The following is a 19,201-nucleotide window of genomic DNA, read 5'->3' on the forward strand; positions in this document are numbered from 1 at the left end:
GGCACTGTTTAAGTTATATAGGAGATTCAGAGGTTGAAGACTGGATTCCATGTTAATACGTGCAGAATAATAATACATCCGAGGCAAAGTCGTTTTAACATGCATAGTTCATCTGTTTTTTTTTCTTTTTCTTTTAAATATAGTCTTTGACTCCCCCCCCCCCCCCCCTGCAAGCCCACAAAATGATCACTGAAATAAGTAAGAATGTGTTGTTAAAGATGGATTTTTTTTTTTTTTTGGTATTTTTTGGCTTTCGATTATTTCTGGCTGTTTGAATTTTCTTTAGATCTGATCTGATCCATTGATGGGGAGAATTTACCATCAAGCGTGGCATAAATTAACAAAGTGTACATACTGTATAAAGTATTTTAATAGGAAGATCTGTAAATAATGCAGAATAAATCATTCATCTCGCACAGTTTTTTTAAAACTCCTTAATAATGTAAAAATACTTCATAATAATAAGTCTTCATTTTTCTTGTTATAATGCAATTAAATTAGAAAATTATTCAAATACAGCAAAAAAAAGACCAACAGTTAAATTGTTCATGTTAAACACATTTAAAATGAAAATTCCTCAGTCTGAAAAACCACCTGTACATTAAGCATCACAGTCAACTGTGCTAATATGGTTTCTCTTCACTTTTTAAAAAAAAAAAAAAAAAAAAAAAATTGTACAAAAAACTTTGACAAGTTTAAGTGAGTCGGGGGAAGAGTCCTTTAGTGGTCCTAGTTTATGTAAACAGAATAGAGCCTGCAAGCATCCTTAAAACACTGCTATAGCTATTAAGTTGGAAACATGAAAATGTTGTGCGCGAGTGTGTGACCAGGTTTCAGTGCAAATATCACCTATTGGGCTCCACACGCTGAGGTACTGATGCATTATTGCCTGAGAATAGTCAATGCCAAATCCCTTAAAATCCCTCCTGTGGAGTGCTCAAGTCTGTGGAGTGGAGTAGAGGGAGTGATGCTGGTTCATCTGATCTGTCCTGTTGAACAACAACGGCGTCGTCTCACTGGAGCCAAACCAGCTGTTAGGAGTACAAAATGTGTTTTTTTTTTTTTTTCTTTTCGTATTTAGCCTTTTTATTTGTGTGTCTACCTTGAATACATCCTGGTGAATTACAGTTTGTTTCCTGCACACGTTCACATGTTACAAGTAAATGCAGGAATGTGACAACGCTGTTTAATCATCAGTGGTACTATACCTGCTATTAGGGCGTATGCTGTAAGACCAAGTAGCGTTCGTGTCACCATCCATCCCTCGTGGATCATCAAAGAAATATGAGCGTGAAGCTCTTGTGTTGACGGCAGGACTACAGTTCTGAAGAGAAATAAAATTTAAATTTGGAAAAAGAAAAAAACATCAATGTAATATAATTACAGACCTGCCAACCCAAATTGGGAATAAGGTGTAGCTGCACTGAAAGGGCAAGGGATGAAATGCCAGTACTTTCACAATTTAAAGAGCCGCGGTATAAAGTGGAGTGTTTATACACTGCCGTGTCTTCCAAGAGGGAAAACTGAGTCGAGAAACGAAAACCGGCCAAAATCATTACGAATGTGAGATGGGGAGTGAAGGCTTCAGTTAATATCGTTGCGTTAAAAACACCTACACAATTTCCAATCATTCCAAATTCATATGTTGATCAAAATTCAAATCAAAATTCATATGTTGATTGGCTCGTCTGCCATTTTTATTATGGGGAGCGGAGGAGAGAAGACACTCGCAGTTAATTTTTAGTCACAACTCGTTGCAGCATGCTCCAACGTTAAACTGCGGAACTCCTACACAGAATTCGTAAAGATCGGCAGGTCTGCAACTCCCGTTACCAAAAGAAGAGCTAACCATTTCTTTATGAGGACGTGGCACTCTGAAGATGAGAATCAGCAGGCTTGTGGGGAGGAGCTCCCATATGAAAAGAATCGCTCCGAAAATAATGTAGCCCATGTCTCCGAGATCATTACGAAGATCAGCCTTGGGAGAAACAGGAGTGAACGTGACTCTCCGAAATGTTCAAGTGCATTTCCATCATGCTTGAACTTCATAAATCCATCAAACTTCCATACCTGATCCGAGATGTTGTACCAGTCAAAGCCGAAGGACTCCACCTTGTAATTCTGTGACATGATGAGTACGGTAAGGTTATAGCACGCTCTGCTGAGGAACAGAAGGATCACACCTGCTCCTAATACAGCTGTCCTGCAAAGGCTGGTCCCCTGCAATACAAGAGGACAATGAACTGTCAGTAAATTCAAAACCTCACCCAAATCGATCCTATTATTATAATAGCAACTGCCTGAGCCTTTAATACTAAGTGATAGCTTAATACTACTAGCTATGTTTCCGTCCACGTATTTTTATGCAAATTTTGGGATATCACATAAAATAAAAACGCTGCATGGACTTACCGGATGCAAAAAAAAAATCTCCAAGATACATCTTTAAATTTTGTTTTTTTCCAGTCGAGAAGAAGACATGCACATAAACTACAATAGCAACACGTTTACTGAATAAATTGCTTGATGAGCGTTAAAAAAAAAGTCATGTTACGTTCCAATTTTTCCACATAAGTTCACTGTAAAACATGATAGTCCCAATAAGTTATGTGCACTTATTTCTTCTCTTTAACTCCAGTTGTCATGACAAGTTCTGGACATTGAACTCAAGTTTATAAGCTCTCAAAAATTTAACTTAAAGTAATTCATTGTCTTGACCTCTTTGTAAAACAACTTTTTGAGTTGAAACAGGTTATTTTCAATTTGAATTTACTCACGTTTTTAAGGCAGCAGGTGAACTTTCATTTCTAAGTTTAATCACCTGAGATGTTTTACAGTGTTAAATTCATAACATGGATGGAAACACGGCTACGGTTATTTACCTTACTGTGTAAATAAGGGCTGGTGGTGGGAGAGAACCGAGTCAGGAGCAGCAGCGAAGTGGCCAGACACACAGCCTCGATGATGAAAAGGAGGTCATTTACCAAGACACGGACTAGTACCAGCGTCCAGGTTTTGTTCCTGACCCTGCCTGTGTCCCCTCTCTCCCCGAGGCTGGCACAAACCACGTTGACACATAAGAAGACCACACTCATGGTTGCATACACACAGCGGGCCACATACCTGAGAGAAAAGAAGACTGTTTAAATAGGACACTTAAAAAAAATAAATAAACGTTGTCATCTTGGGTCAGACATTTAATAAGCCAAACAACAACAAACAAAAAAAAGAACAAAACGATAAAGTTACTCACAATCGGTTCCTGGGTTCGATACTAAACGAGTCTCTAACTTTGAGCAAGACCTGTTAACGTACAACAATACAGACTGAGCATTTTCAAAGAAGAACTCAGGGATACGTTAGAAGATTCGCTTAAACCTTACCTGCGTAAAGTAGAGATTGATGAGGCTCAGAGTAAAGAACTGGAGGCACACGGGGCAACAGTAGAGGAGCCAGTAGATCGGAGTGGGCAGGTGGTTGGCGGCAACAGCATCACCGAAGTAAAAGGAAAACAGAGTAGTACGGAGGGCTGCCCAAAACAGGCAGAGGAACAGAAAAACACTCTGGTAGCTCCATCTCTTATGACGACAGAATAACAACAACCAGAGCTGGATGTACACTATCAGGAACAGAGCTCCATACAGGCAAGTGTAAAGGATGGTGACTCCAAGCTGTACAGACGGAGCCATAGCTGGCATTATTGGGAAAGGAGGAGGCACAGAAGAGTTGGAACTGGGGCGTATAACCTCCATGGCGTGAAAAGAAATAATCCAAGACTAAGTGTGACTGATATATAAACCAGACGATTTGTTTAAATGTAATTTTAAAATCCAAAAGTCAATTTAAAGCTGAGGAAAGCTTTGGTTCACAGCTCTGAGAAGCCCTTAACTGTCTGAACTTTGCTTTTGGTAATTCTACTTCAAAACAGATCAATCATTTCCTTTAGATATCCAAGGAATGCTGAGGATAGGATTTATCCCTAAAAACATTGCTGGCTGTAGTACACTGTAGCTTCACACACACATTATGTGTTCATATAAAACTATCAGGACGAAGTATCAATCACATCGAAGCCATGTTTTGGTCCAAACCTGTAACAGAAAGATAATGAGCAATAAAGACTTCCTTTACTATTTAACAACACTTTGAGGGATACAAACGAAAGTGTCAACTGACTTTCATTACATTAGCAACACAACTTCACAAAATATTTACCATAACGCATACTGGAAAAGCAACTCAGCACTAGCTGTACATTACGAATAGCTCAAATATGATTTATAATGACTGTTTAAATCGATCCCAGGAAAAGCTATATAACTAGATTACATTTGTTTATCTAGGTCAAAAACAACAGCAACAATACTCCAGTAAACAGCTACCTAGCTTGCTACAAATATTTAGCTAACTTTGCTAAGATAAAATCAAGCTCTTCGCTAGCTGTTGTGATAAAGTTAAGCTGATTCACACAGACCCCGAAAAGGAAACTGCCGGGGGAAATGATCTGTAGTCGTTATCAAACACAAGTTTAATATGAAACAATCTCACCGTGCCTTAGATAGTTTGTGAACGTCAGCTGTCGTACTGAAGTGGGTCTACTTCCTCGTTGCGTTCAACCCAAAAACAACAAACCCAACAACACCGGCAGAGATTTCTATGTGTTACAGTTTCGCCATCTAGCGGAGAGTCAGGTATAATTCTCCATGTTTATCGAATAGAATAGCAGGGATTCAAATTATAACCACATAAACTCTAAGGCCAAAGGTTTGTGAACACCTGACCAACATTATGGGTTCCTTCCTCAAATTGGTACCACAAAATAGGAAGCATAAAGTTATACGGATATCTCTGTGTGTAGCATTACAGTTTGTCTTCACTGGAACTAAGGGGCTCAAACATGTTCCAGCATGTTCCAGCCAGTATCTATCTATCTACATGCACAGAGGTTCGTTCTCTCTCTCTCTCTCTCTCTCTCTCTCTCTCTCTCAGCAGGGGTTTAAAGTAATCCAAATGATTTACAAAGCTCTATCTAATTCAGATTTCTACTGCACAATTGGAGAATTTGGTGTTATGTTTGTGTAGATATGTTTTGTCCCTAGATATTTACCTTATTTTTTAGTACACACTTTGTTATAGATTTTTTATTTTATGACTTCTACATTATCAAATCAGTAAAAATAAATAAATAAATAAATAAATAAATAAATACAAATTAGATTCCCAAACATTAGTGTTTCTTTCTTTCTCTCTCTCTCTGTAGAGGACATTTAGTTTTTTTGTTGTTGTTTTTGCATCTCTCCTTTCACTCATGTGAATTACCTTGTGACTTCCTGTTGCACACTAAAGAGGACATCATGGGCTTTCCAATGATACCCAATTTGTAAAAGTGTGAGGTTGACTATTTCTTCTTCCTGTCTTCAACATTTTTTTTTCTGTTGCAAAACTACGTTTAATTTTTTATAGAAACTGTAAAGGTAAGTTAACTGTTGTTTAGTTATTGTTATTTAGTCATTCAGTGCACAAACAGACTAAGTAGAATTAATTTGCATTCATTTTTTCTGCTGTTTGGGTCTGTTTCTTGTCTTCTGCTTTTTTAAAAAAAAAAAAAAACCTTTTTTGTGTGGTTTTCCCTCTCAGATAGAAATGGTTGTCACTTCTTCATGATCTTCTGACCTTAGTTACCTAATTTAGTCATGTAAATTGCAGTTTCTATTCTTTTCACATCACAAGGCAGCCCCCTATGCTGACTACCGAACATTTTTGCCAAATGAAAAAGCATGCCTTTGGTTACCATCCAATTTGCACCACACAGTGTTTATGCTTTACGACTCTTCCCGGTCTGTACAGTGCATGTGTTACATTTTATGACATTACAGCACTTTTTTTTTTTTTTTAATAACTCATGCACTGTATTTAAAAGTGTATTAACTCTGTTAGCAACAGTGTCAATTACCACACAAAAATACTCTTTTAGTAACTGGAATATTTTACTGATTTTAAAATATCTGAATTTTTAAAAATATAATGTGTTTATGGAAATTGGATAGCTTAAATTTGTAGTTTTGATGTGTTGTTTAAATAACAAAAAGTTTGGAGATTGGAGATCACCATAAACTTAAAAGACAGAGAAGGTGCACTGGTCACATGATACTGTAGCTCTGGGTTGCAATGACTAACATACGCTATGTTATAAAAAAAGCTCTTCAGTAGCTTTTAAACGACACCAGCCCTTTGTCTCTGTGATATACTGTGCCTGCGAAAGAAGCTGTGGAAGTTGGGCTTTTGTGCATAGCGTCCATGCTAATGGACAGTCAACAAAGGCAGTTTTGAGGAAAATATAAAATGTAAATCACCTCCAAGTCACATGATGAGAACATCAAGAAAACATCTAAACTATTTGCCATTCTCAGTGTAGGATGTTTCTGGCATCTATATCTTTACAATCTTTATGCACAAAATCCATCCATCCATTTTCCATACCACTTATCCTACACTGTGTCACAGGGGAGTCTGGAGCCAATTCCAGTGAACTTGGGCCACAAGGAAGGGTGGCACATTGACATACTACGGACATATAGAAATGCCAATCAGTCTACAGCACATGTCTTTGTACTGGGGGAGGAAACCGCAGCACCCAGAGGAAACCCCTGGTGAGCTCTGTGTGGAAATTCCCATGTGCACAAAATCTCAAATTAAACTAATATTTTGTACCAGACTCCAATGAACAACTGAATGTTTGAAAATAAAGTTGTTGTTGTTGTTGTTGTTGTTATCATTTTATTGGTTGTAGATTTTATTTACCTCCCAATTCAGCTGTAGTCCTAAACTGGCCAGAAAAAGAGAGAGAGATATATTCTATCATTTTGCTCATCACCATTAAATATGTAACATTTGAAGGTCTAGAAGAGTTCTGGGAGTTTGAGTGTTCTGCTCAGTATCTTAGCTTTTCCAAGCACTTCTGTAAAGAAATCTCAGGTGTTATTCCTTGGATCTGTCGGAGCCACTTATCCAGCTTCACTGCCATGAGTGCTCCTGTCAGCACAGGGACTGCTTTCAGGATCTTCCCCATCCTTTTCAGTTGTTCTCTGAGTCCCTGGTATTTCTCCAGCTTCTCATATTCTTTCTTATTGTGTGTGTTAATGATGTGTCGTTCATGATGAACGATTTGTTCATTTTGAACGAATCTTTAATATGACTCGGGAACAACGAGTTGTTTCAGAGAGTGATTTGCTCACTTTTGGCCGCGCATGCGTTGCAACATCCCTATAGGTTCTATACCAGAAACAGAAACGATTAGTTCACGTCTTGAGTCTTTGGGTTCGAGTCATTCGTTCTTCCGGTGACCGCCCCACAGGCAATGCACCATGCAATACCGTCAACAGAAATGATTAGTTCACCTCTCGAGTCTTCGGGTTCGAGTCGTTCGTTCATCACGTCACAGCTCTACTGCATGCAGTCTATCTGGTGGTCACGTGATGAACAAACGACTAGAACCCGAAGACTCGAGACGTGGACTCATCATTTCTGTTTCCGGGGAACGGACGTGACAAATGTGACGTGACAAAAGAAAAAATGATTTGGATCGAGAGGTGAACTAACAAACTGCATAGCCTGAAGACCTAATGCTAAGCTATTAATGAATCATTTCTGTTTCTCATAATTCGGCCTTGGCTGTTTTAACCTATAGTTTATTTTATTTATTCCAAACGTTTGCGTAAGTACTAGATGTGTTGGGGAATTTAACATGTAACATTTTAATTATATTCTGCTGAAATGAACGAAATGACTCGAAAAAAAAGATTCGTTCATTGTGCTGAAAGAGATTCAAAGATCCGGGTCAGTAAAATGATCCGAACTTCCCATATCTACCGCTTTCCTGTCTTTGTCTATTACCACAATGTCGAGAGAGAGTGAGAGAGAGAGAATGAATAAACCCGAGTGAGCTGATCTGCGTCTCCCTCTAGAGGAGAGATGGACTACAGTGTGTCAGTGGCTCAGTCACAGCACCAATGGAGAGTGAGAACCGGAAACCGCGGCTGCTTCAATTTGGCTCATAATCTGTTTACATGCAGTTTATCAGCGTCGTGTAGCGGTTCATCACTCAGTTTAAACATCAAAACAATCTCTTCGGCTCTGATCATTTATAACTCATCGGTGTACATGTTTACATTTAGAATCGTACGAAAGATTCTAAGTGTGAAATTGTTAATAGCGTGATTAGTTGGTTATTTGAGGGAGATGGGGTGGCGTCAGATCAAACACAACACCGCGGCACTCATCACGACTCAGACATATTTACAGGTTCTCAGAGGTGGGTGTTTAAATGAGCTTGGGGAAAGTAGGCGAGGTTTCTTCTCTCTCTCTCTCTCTCTCTCTCTCTCTCTCTCTCTCTCTCTCTCTCTCTCTCCTCTGAACCACAGCCACGTAGCAGAAAGGAAGAAAGAGAGAGAGAGAGACGCAACTTGTTTCCCAATATAGCTTGCTTGCTAGCTACATTAGCTCTTAGTACCTTAGATATACAAAAGCTACTCGGCTAAGACTAGTTCTTTATTCACAACCTTTTAATAGATTAGTGTTAATAGATAGAAACCCTGTTTGGTTAGCGAGCTTGTATAGATTTGACAATTAATGGCTCAAATAACGGTAAGTTAACGTTATTATTATTATTATTTTTAGCTTTGTGCATCAAGCTAATCTTGTTAGCTCATTTTATTTCGGGTGCACAGAACATTAACGTCCTAGATATGTAACTCATTCTGTTTTAAACCCATAATAACTAGCTAGCCATCCTGACCAGCTGTGTTTATTTGGGTGTAAAGTCTCAATTTACGTTAATCTCATTTGCTTCCTTTTGCCATGATGCTCCTTTATGCAGTACAAGTTAAAGGTGTGGTGCGATGCATGTCAGTCCAACAGCACCCTTTATAAATTCTGTTATGTTTTCTTTTGACATCCTACCAAATGAAAATCGAAAGTCATCGACCTATAAATAGACCCGACTATAAGCATGTTTTTGGGTTGTCATTATAGGAAACTGAAGATATCGATATTGGGACACAGGTACATCAGATTATAAAGGAGGAGGAGGATGATCAGGATAAGGGCATGGCTGAAAAGAAGACGGAAGGGGAAGAAGCACGAAAAGCTGGAAAACCTTCTTCTCGTATCCCCACTTTCCAAAGCTCGCTGGCTCGCAAGCGAACCACCACCCAAATTGCAGAGTCACAGCTGCCATCAAAGCCAGAGGGATCCAGTCGAGAATGCCAAATGAAAGAGAGAGGGCTCGGCTCTGGAGAGACTTTGATTTTGAGAACAAAATTGCCAGTGTTTAGTGACAGAGAAACGGCCTTGCCTGTCCTGTCAACTCGCATGCACTCGCACAGCGCTGATGATCTCTCTGTTGCTGGTATGTCAGATCCCACTGTGTCGGAAACTTCAGAAGCTGCATCACTTCCACTCGAAGAAAACCACTCTCCTGAACCAAACGACTCGAAGAGTCTTCACCGACCGAGTCTTAGAGCACTCTTAGAGTCCCACGACACAGATTCAGCCTCAGAACCACCTGCAGAGCCTCATGATGCAAGTGCAGAGTTTCAATACAAAGACGAGCAAGAATCAGATACAGCTATTCAGGATGATCTTAAACAAAAACTCATAAAGAGCGAAGGCATACAGGAGATTGGGGATGAATTTGAGGAGTGGCTTCAAAAAGAAGTACCAGCAGCATCAGTCACAGAGGATACCCAAAAGCAGTGTTCGGCAGTACAAGAGACTGAAAAGCTTCCAGCGGAAGTGTCTCCTGAAAGAGTTTTGAAGCAAAATGATGTAGATATCCCTGCTAGGAGTAAAACGGTCCATTCAAAGCAGGCAGAACCAAAAAACAGCACATCCTCAAGGGTACGACACAAATGATTTATTACACTCAGTACATTTACATAGACAACAATAATCCGATATTAACCTGATTAAGACAATACTCTGATTAAGAAACTACCATGTAAACAGTGATTATTGATTACCTTAATCTGACTAAAGTCATAGTCGAAGTAAACACAAATTGAATTAAGACGTGGAGTATTCCTAGTTTAGTCGCATAAATGAAGTACATTATAGATATGTACACACCTTAATCACACTATTAACGCCGTGTGAGAGTTTTCGCTGCATTTTACGACAGGACACATACACAAGTACACACACACACGGCAGTGCTCAACTGTATGACGGCAAATGGCTGCATCCAAAACCGCATATTTACCTACTATATAGTAGGTGAAATACATGTATACATGGTAAGTATGCGGTTTCGGACGCAGCCCGCGGCTTCAAGCAGTCGTCTATTTGCACGTATAACATGACAAATAATTAACTGCACTTGAAGCTTTCATAAAATTAAAAATGAAACACCCAAAACTGTATATGGTACCATAATGAAGACGAACTCTATGTTGATACATGAAATGTTCTATAACATGTAAAACGGGAGCATGAAAGGAATATTCTAAAAGCAACTCATGTAAACACAATCACAATATTGTCTTATTCAGAATAATGTAAACAATTAGATTATTGCTGTCCATGTAAACGTAGTCACAGTGGATTAAATTCCAATAACAGCATGTCCTTTTATTTATTAAAGAACGACACCATTCCTAGTTACATTTTATGTCGTAGAATGAGACAAGTTAGCTCCCGTTATCACTTACATTGTAGCAGCTATAAACAGTCGTTCCCGTACACAAGTCTCTTTTTTTCCCCTCTTTTGAAGTTATTAAGACCAATCGAAAGACTCAAAGTCCTCTGTTCTGAAGACTGTCCCATCTTGGAAAATGTAATGATTGTTACAAAGCTCTGACACTGGAGATTGCATATGGAGAATGCATAACTGGAGATTATGCATTTTTCATTGTTAACTAACTATTATTTAAAAAATCTGTTTATTAGGAGGCACATGGAGCATCTGTGCCTTAGTACTATTAAGTGCTTGTAAAAGATCTTTTACTGTAGAAATAATAATGTATTAGTGTAAACATGTGCATTAAATTACAGCCAAAACATTTGTCAGAGCTGGGCTGTTTTAGAAAATTAATCTGCACCAGATTTGAGAATTCAACAGTGCTTATGTTATAAACATTCATAATTTTTGGGTTTTTTCTTTATTTATTTTTTCTTATACAGTATAAAAGAGCCAGAAATTATACCCAGTGACTGACTGGGTGATTTCTGTAATGTGTGTCTTTTTTTTCATGAAGGGAAATAAATGTTTTTTTTGTTGTTGTGTGTTTGGTAGACAAGAGGATGGAGCTTTGCTCTCTTCTGTTTGTTCCCATCTTTCCTGTTGCTTCTGGGTGGATTTGGTCAACACATTTGGCAATATGGGGTCCCTAGATCCGTGTCCCACCTCATGGTGCAGCTGGAACTGCACTGGCTTGAAGGTTTCTGGTTGCCCCAAGAGGAATGCAGTTCAGATTGTAGGTGAGAAAATGTGTTTTTGTTATGTGTGTGTGTGTATGTATATATATATATATATATATATATATATATATACACACACACACACACTACAAGTCAAAAGTTTAGACACTCATTCTTTCTTTATTTTTTTCCCCCCCACATTTTATAATAATAATAAAGTCATCAAAACTCTGGAACAACACAAATGGAACTATGGGAATTATTTTGTGATTAAAAAATTCCAAAATAAATAAAAATAATTTAGTATTTTAGCATCTTCAAAGTAGACACCTTTTTGCCTAGAATTTCCAGAAATGTGTTCTTTGCATTTTCTCAACCGATTTCTTGAGGAATCCCCCTGAGATGCTTTTTAAACAGTATTAAAGGAGTTCACACATATGCTGCACACTTACTGGCTGCTTTTTGGAATATTTATCTTCAAGTCATCCGTTTAAAAAAAAATCTTAGTTTTCTAATGAAAGAAATGAATATGTTGGCACAACTATATTTTTGTGTACAACACCCATTTCAAACATTTAATCTAACACCTTCATAATCAAACACCTTCAGATCAAAAGGTTTTTAAGATCATGAGTCATTTCAAACATTTAATCTAACACCTTCATAATCAAACACCTTCAGATCAAAAGGTTTTTAAGATCATGAGTCATTTCAGTCTTCAAACTTTTGACCGTGTGTGTGTGTACATTTTTTTTTTCTTTTCTTTTTTTCTTTTTTTTTTTTTTTTTTTAAAATGACACCAAAATCTTTACAATACACTCAGATATGTTTTGACCCTACCCATCAGGCTGACACTTACTGAGAGTATCCCTGAAGGAATGCTCTTCCCCTCTGGCTCCCCACACCTGCAGAGCATCGCACATACCTGGACCAACCTGCTAATCCGAGCTAACAGCTCAGTCAACATTGCTGCTTTCTACCTCACGCTCAGAGACTCGGATCTTGGCCTGACTGATCCCAGTGCAATGCAGGTAAAACAGCTTTGGTGTGTGTGGATTTGCAAGCAACAGCCAGTGTTTTCCACCAGGTTCTCCTTCATGACACACTCTTCAGGATCAGAAAGTCATCTGCCTTCTTACTAAGCACATCAGTTCTTGCTCTTTGTCGTAAGGCAAATGCTAAACAATTTTTTTATGACTAGTTTGCATTTATTTTCTATTTCAGGGCAAAGTACTGTTAGATCACCTGAAGCAGCTCGAACCTAGAGGCGTGAAGTTGAAGATTGCAGTTAATGCCCCTCAGACATACAGATCAGACACGGACGAGCTAACAGGAACAGGTAGATTTGACAGTGTACTTGTCTTTCCAATAGGGCTGCACGATTATGGTCAAAATGATAATCACGATTATTTTCATCAATATTGAGATCACGATTATCCATTGATTTTAGGGACAACATATTTTTATTGCACTTTCACATTTAAATAAACAGACCACTGCTTTCACCTCCATGTTGTGCTACATTCCTGCCAATGTACAAATCTTTGCATGAAATTAGACTGATCCTTAAAGTGCATCATCTCGTAGAAGCAAATTATCAATAAAATTGTACCCCAAATATATGATAAGTAAAAATAAAAATGCCATCAACCAAATGGAAAATATGCAATCAAATATAACAATATGCAACTAAATAAAAACAATTCAGGCGTGTGCAGAAAAGACAATAACAGTGTTTACAGGAGGAGAGATGCAGCCAAATCGCCAAATAGAACGGTGCAGGGATGGCGTCATTTTATACCAAAACCCGGAAGTTATCATCACACTGGTTCCCTCGACAAAAACCCAATAGGATTTTCCCATAGGCTTTTAGATTATTGTAAAAAGAAAAGCTTTGTGATAAACAAAAGTTTACAATACTAACATGTTTTGTCCATCAAGATAAATTTCTCAAATGAACACAACTTTTATGAAGTATGAAGCCTAAATACAATCGCCAGAAATAAACAGCTAACCTTATGCTATAAACGAACTACACCACGGTCGCTCGACTTCAACGTCACCATCACCGAGCTTCCGACAACTTTTCCAAACTTGATTTAAACCATTTTCCATAATACGGATTTACACTGTGGATGAATCTTCATCCACGTTTTTTTGGGGGGAATATTTTTTTGGGAACCAGTTTATCTGCAAAGTTTTTTCCTGTTTGGCGTGATGACGTTTAATGTCCCCGACAACATCTATAGTCCCATTTAGCAACTTGTTAGTGTCATGATTTCCCCTCGCGCAAGCGCTGGAGCACACAGCGCGAGCGTTAAAATGCTAACTGGTTTCTTGGTTTAGGCATTAAAAAATGATGTCATCCCTGTGCCACTCAGTGGTTACTGGCTGTAAGTTTTGGAAGCACTTGATGTGATATGCAGCAGAGTTTTCTATGAGCGCAGGACGAACTTTAAACGTCAATATCACAGTTGATCATATTCACTTAATCGTGGGCAGTCAAAATCATGATCGAGATCGATATTCAATTAATTGTGCAGCCCTAATTTTCCCAGGAGCAAAGTGAAAAATCTTATTCTTTGCTTTTTGCATTCAGGTGCAGAAGTCAGAGAGGTTGACCTTAAAAACATCACCGGAGGTGTCGTCCACACAAAGCTTTGGGTTGTGGACAAGAAGCATGTGTATGTAGGAAGTGCAAACATGGACTGGCGCTCGCTAACCCAGGTATTTCCGAAAATATCAACATGTGGCATTCTGAATTTCAGCATCTAAGAATTTGTTTCATTAATCTAAATGATGAACACAGGCTGCTCAGAAACATACCTCTGTGTTCAAAATGTGTTTTATAAATGGTTAGTGCCTGCTGGCTAGCTTATTCTGAATATACTATAATATTCAGCATTATACTGTATTAATATGATTTTCGCAATAAATAACAATTTGTGTATGATTTCTGATGTAAAATACAACAGCAATACATCATGATGGCTAACTAACTTACTGAATGACTAGCATATTATATCTTTGTGATCTGTAATGGCGTTCAAGTTTTAATGGATTTCTGAATTGACTTGGTTTGACTTACAGTCCCCTCTGAAAGTATTGGAACAGCAAGGCACATTTTTTTTTGTTTTTGCTATACATTGAAAGCATTTGGGTTTGAGATCAAAAGATGAATATGAGAGACAATAAATCTGAATTTTAGCTTTCATTTCCTGATATTTACATCTAGATGTGTTAAACAACTTAGAACCTGGCACCTTTTGTTTGAACCCACCCATTTTTTTTTGCAGGTGTTTTATCAAAAATATTAGAACATGTGATTGACGGGTGTTTCTTGTTGCCCAGGTGATTGTTTAAATAATTAATAGTTCTGAATGTCTGCTTTTGGTTTGAGGACTGGGTTTTGCCTGTGAAGACTGCATTTTTTGTTAAAAAGGATAAACCAACATGAAGACCAGAAAGCTGTCTATGGGAGAAAAGCAAGCCATTCTGAAGCTGAGAAAAGAGGGGAAATCGATCAGAGCCATTGCACAAGCATTGGGCATAGCCAATACAACCGTTGACGATGTCCTGAAAAAGAAAGGAAACCACTGGAGTACTAACAACCAGACATTGTACAGGTCAGCCAAGGAAAACAACACTAAACAACAGTCAGTGACATCATCAACAACCTCCATAGGGCTAGGGTGGAGGTATCATAATCAAACTGTTTGAAGACTTTCAGAGCAGAAATATATAGGCCAAACCACAAGATACAAACCATTCATCAGCAGTAAGAATTGGAAAGACAGATTGGAATTCAAAAACAAATACAAAGGTTAACCCAAAAAAGTTCTGAAACCAAGATTAACCTCTACCAAAGTGATGGAAAGACCAAAATGTGAAGAAAGAAAGATCTTCTCATGATCCAAAACATATGAGCTCATTGGTCAAGAATGGTGAAGGTAGTGTCGTGGCTTGGGTTTGCATGGCTGCTTCTGGAACAGGCTCACTAGTCTTTATGATGTAACTCACGATGGTAGCAGCACAATGAGATCAGATGATTACAGAAATGTTCTGTTTGCCAATTTACAGAGACACGCACCCAATCTAATTGGGAGGAACTTCATCATGCAGCAACACAATGATCCAAAACACACTGCCAACACAACAAAGGACTTCAACAGGGACAGAAGTGGAAGGTTTTAGACTGGCCAAGGCAATCACCAGACCTTAACCCAACTGAACATGCATTTCACCTCCTGAAGAGGAGACTGAAGGGAGAAACCCCCGAAACAAACAACTGAAAGAAGCTGCAGTACAAGCTGAAAAAGCTTCACAAAATAAGAATATAACATTTTGGTGGTGTCAGTGTGACTCAGCTTCATGCAGTTATCACAAGCAAGGGATATTCAACTAAATATCAAGTGTTATATACTTTAACACTGTTTGTTCTAATACTTTTGCTCACCTGAAGATTGGGTGCTCTGCCATCAAAGCTACCATGTTCTAAGTTGTTTAACACATCTACATGCAAATATCAGGAAATGAAAGCTGAAATTATGATCTGTTGTCTCATATTCAGCTTTTGATCTCAAATCCTGATATCTTGCGTGTATAGCAAAAACAAAAGAATGAGCCTTGCTGTTCCAGTACTTTTGGAGGGGAATGTAGATGTAGTTTAAACCTATTTCTTCATGTATATTTTGATATATTTGTCTACTAAATGTCTGAGGAAAAAAAATGCACATCAAGACAGAAATCCCATGTCTATCTCTGACAAACACAAGCTAGTTTACTAATAGCTACCTAGTTCGCTAGCAATATGCTAATGTCCCATCTTTGTAATCTGAGTCGGAGGTTTATAGTTGCATGTCCCAGTGCAGTGCACCATGGGTAATTGCATGGCATAACCAGTGAAGTTGACCAAAGGCTTGGGGCTGTGGTGGCAAGAAGACATTGGGTGTTTTCATTCCACATAAATCATATAATTAGGAAAGCCTTTCACCATGAACTAAATTAAGGTGCCATGATAAGTCAGTATTTTATTCCTTGCGCTGAAATGTTTTGCAGGTAAAGGAGGTTGGCGTGTCTGTGGAGGACTGCAGCTGTTTGGCACAGGATGCGTCACGGATCTTCGGAGTCTACTGGGAACTTGGTGCTCAGAAAAATAGCTCCTTACCTCCCTACTGGCCTGGCCGATTCTCCGCCCTCTCCAGCATTAAGTACCCATTAACTGTTAAATTCAACGGTGTTCCTGCACGTGTCTATCTGTCTGTGAGTTCCATGGCCTTGCTCTCACAAGTGTTTCAAATGGATGGCATAACTGTACACAGTATAACACACACATGCCATTTTTCTCTGTCTCAAAATGTGGTCTTGAGTCACTTCCTTATTTCAAAATTCTGTTACCACTCTACTCGCAACAGTTCACACATACAGTGTGACAAATTCACTCTCATTCTTTGACTTTCACTGACACCCTTTACATGAATTTCTCAATCTGTGATATCTAACGGTATCCGGACGCTTCAAAGACGTATCTTTTGAAGTGAATGTAATCTATGAACTTGTTGACTGTGAACATGGAACAGTTCTATGAACAGTCGGTGACTAAAGTGCCTATATACCAAAGCACTGTTGAATGATCAGTTGCGATTGATCAAAAGGTGTTAAATAATTTTCAATAACGGTAAATCAGTGACCGCAGTGTCTGCTGCAAATCACGCATTTATATTAATGCTTGTGGTCTAATACGTTATCATTTCTATGATACCTGTAGACAGTTGTATGGGAGATGTGCCACATAGTCCAAGACTAATAACGCATTAAAAAGCAGTTGTTATTTAACAAAGACGTAACATAAACATATCATTTTTACACTGCTGTTTTCTGTAAGCAGACATTTCTTTAACATTTACGGAAGGAGTCTCCAATGTCAGGCATCATAATGGTAAACAAGTATTCCACCACTAGATCTTATTAACTTCAAGGGAAAAAAAAATAGAGAGACTGGTGAGGGAATGACTGTTTATATCTGCCCTAATGTAAGTGACGATAGCAAATAACTTGACCTGTGGATATTTAACAGCATTAAAAATGTGTGACGTGTTGTTTTATTAATTAATAAAACACGTAATCATTGGCAAATTGCTGTGGTATAAGAGGAATACATGACTTTGGGATGTGTGGTTATAGGAAGCACTCCGTCATACGTTTATTTTCCTATAACAGTACACCCTGTCATGTTTTATTCCTTACTTATTACCAGATAGGTAGTATGTAAATTAGCTAACCTTACCTTGCCTGTTTTTCCACCCCTTTAAGAGCGCTCCACCTCAATTATCCACTTACGGAAGGACAGATGATATCTTGGCTATACTCTCGGTAATTGCTGATGCCAAGAAATTCATATATGTGTCTGTGATGGACTACCTTCCCATGTCTGAGTTCACCCCTGAAATAAGGTAACCTTCTTTTATAGAGGATCAGTGATTAAAGACTGATTTATTAATTATAGCAAATAAACAATGGGATTATTCTGTGTGATGGGTGCTTAAAAGTTTAAGCTAGTGTACAACTTTTTAGAAGAATGAATGCATCTCTTTATTCTGTCCACTATATAAATTGTATCAGGTTCTGGCCTGCCATTGATTCAGCACTGCGGGAGGCTGCATGTGCCCGAAAGGTGGAGGTGAATCTGCTGGTCAGCTGCTGGAGCCACTCTCCTGAAGCCATGTTCATCTTCCTGCAGTCTTTATCAGTACTCAGCAAGACACCGCTTGGGTGCAGCATTCATGTTGTATGTCTAATTTTCTATTGAAATATTTCCTAACCCAGCTTTTTAGCAGGATGTTGACGACCTTATTTAAGTTCTCTTTTCTGCATTTTTCCAGAAAGTTTTTGAGGTTCCTTATTCGCCTGCGCGATATCAGATCCCTTTCGCTCATGTCAACCATGCCAAGTATATGGTAACAGATCGCGTTGTCTATGTTGGTGAGCGTACTTGCTTTGCTTTAAACATTGTTTGTATAATTGAAACTCAGGGTTTAACACTGTTGCTTTTCTCTCCCAAAAAAAAAGTGTGCTCTAATCTGGTTGGTAATTCTATTGCATTTGCAGGAACTTCCAATTGGTCTGAAAATTATTTCAGCCAGACAGCTGGAGTTGGGCTTGTGGTGAATCAGACAGGCTCTGTGGTGGAAAAGGGCCAGCAAACAGTGCAGAATCAACTACAGAAGATTTTCCAGAGAGACTGGAATTCCGACTTTGCTCAAGCGCTCACGGACAATCATGTAGAGTATTGCAGCAGGAGGAAAGAAGTGTTGTAAAGCTGCTATATAATAGACTTCGGCATTCATGCACCATGTACATTCTGCCTTGTGACTTGCTGTATCTTGGAATGTATCTTTACTCTGGGCAATATTTGGTCATGGCAGTAACTTTTCTGTAATGTGTATATTTTATTAGCTTGTTGTACATTTTTGTTTTAATGATCTGTTTACATGTGTGCATTTTTCACATCCTGTAAAAAAAAAAAAAAAACCAAACAAAACTGAATTTGTGCAGGACTTGTTCAGACGTATGCTCAGAAGTATTCACAAGTAAAGTGTTAAAACAGCATGCCATTGTTTCAAACAGAGAGTAATCCGGTTCTTAATTAAACCAGATGCATTTTAATTCATGAGTTGATCTCTAATTAAGTCCAAAACCCGCATACTATAAAGATTTCTACGTTAGTACAGTGTTTATTAGAGCAGTGTGCGGATCAGGACGTGCCCGGTGTGTTGTATGGCTGTGA

General features: G+C 38.5%; 3 protein-coding genes across 3 annotated transcripts in view; 2 read left to right on the forward strand and 1 right to left on the reverse strand.

The window, feature by feature from the left end:
• Positions 1-418, forward strand: part of syvn1 (synovial apoptosis inhibitor 1, synoviolin) — a 12,077-nt gene extending 11,659 nt beyond the window's left edge. Inside the window, exon 16 of the mRNA XM_053630972.1 lies at positions 1-418. This exon is cut by the window's left edge and continues 343 nt beyond it. The gene's annotated coding sequence lies outside the window, so the exon portion shown is untranslated.
• Positions 157-4,643, reverse strand: gpr137 (G protein-coupled receptor 137). Its single transcript, XM_053630973.1, has 8 exons — positions 4,549-4,643; positions 3,384-4,091; positions 3,254-3,303; positions 2,883-3,123; positions 2,071-2,220; positions 1,850-1,978; positions 1,209-1,324; positions 157-1,031 (listed from the first exon to the last, which is right to left on the reverse strand). The coding sequence occupies exons 2-8, from the start codon at positions 3,750-3,752 to the stop codon at positions 938-940; spliced, it is 1,149 nt and encodes a 382-aa protein (XP_053486948.1). The 5' UTR covers positions 3,753-4,091; positions 4,549-4,643; the 3' UTR covers positions 157-937.
• Positions 4,644-8,411: 3,768 nt separating this feature from the next.
• On the forward strand, positions 8,412-19,078 carry pld7 (phospholipase D family, member 7). Its single transcript, XM_053630974.1, has 11 exons — positions 8,412-8,643; positions 9,031-9,897; positions 11,291-11,475; positions 12,263-12,446; positions 12,640-12,754; positions 14,015-14,142; positions 16,474-16,677; positions 17,728-17,867; positions 18,037-18,202; positions 18,297-18,396; positions 18,523-19,078. The coding sequence occupies exons 1-11, from the start codon at positions 8,629-8,631 to the stop codon at positions 18,729-18,731; spliced, it is 2,313 nt and encodes a 770-aa protein (XP_053486949.1). The 5' UTR covers positions 8,412-8,628; the 3' UTR covers positions 18,732-19,078.
• Positions 19,079-19,201: the final 123 nt, after the last annotated feature.

This window comes from Ictalurus furcatus, chromosome 8, assembly GCF_023375685.1.
Source record: "Ictalurus furcatus strain D&B chromosome 8, Billie_1.0, whole genome shotgun sequence".
NCBI classification, from domain to species: Eukaryota; Metazoa; Chordata; class Actinopteri; order Siluriformes; family Ictaluridae; genus Ictalurus; species Ictalurus furcatus.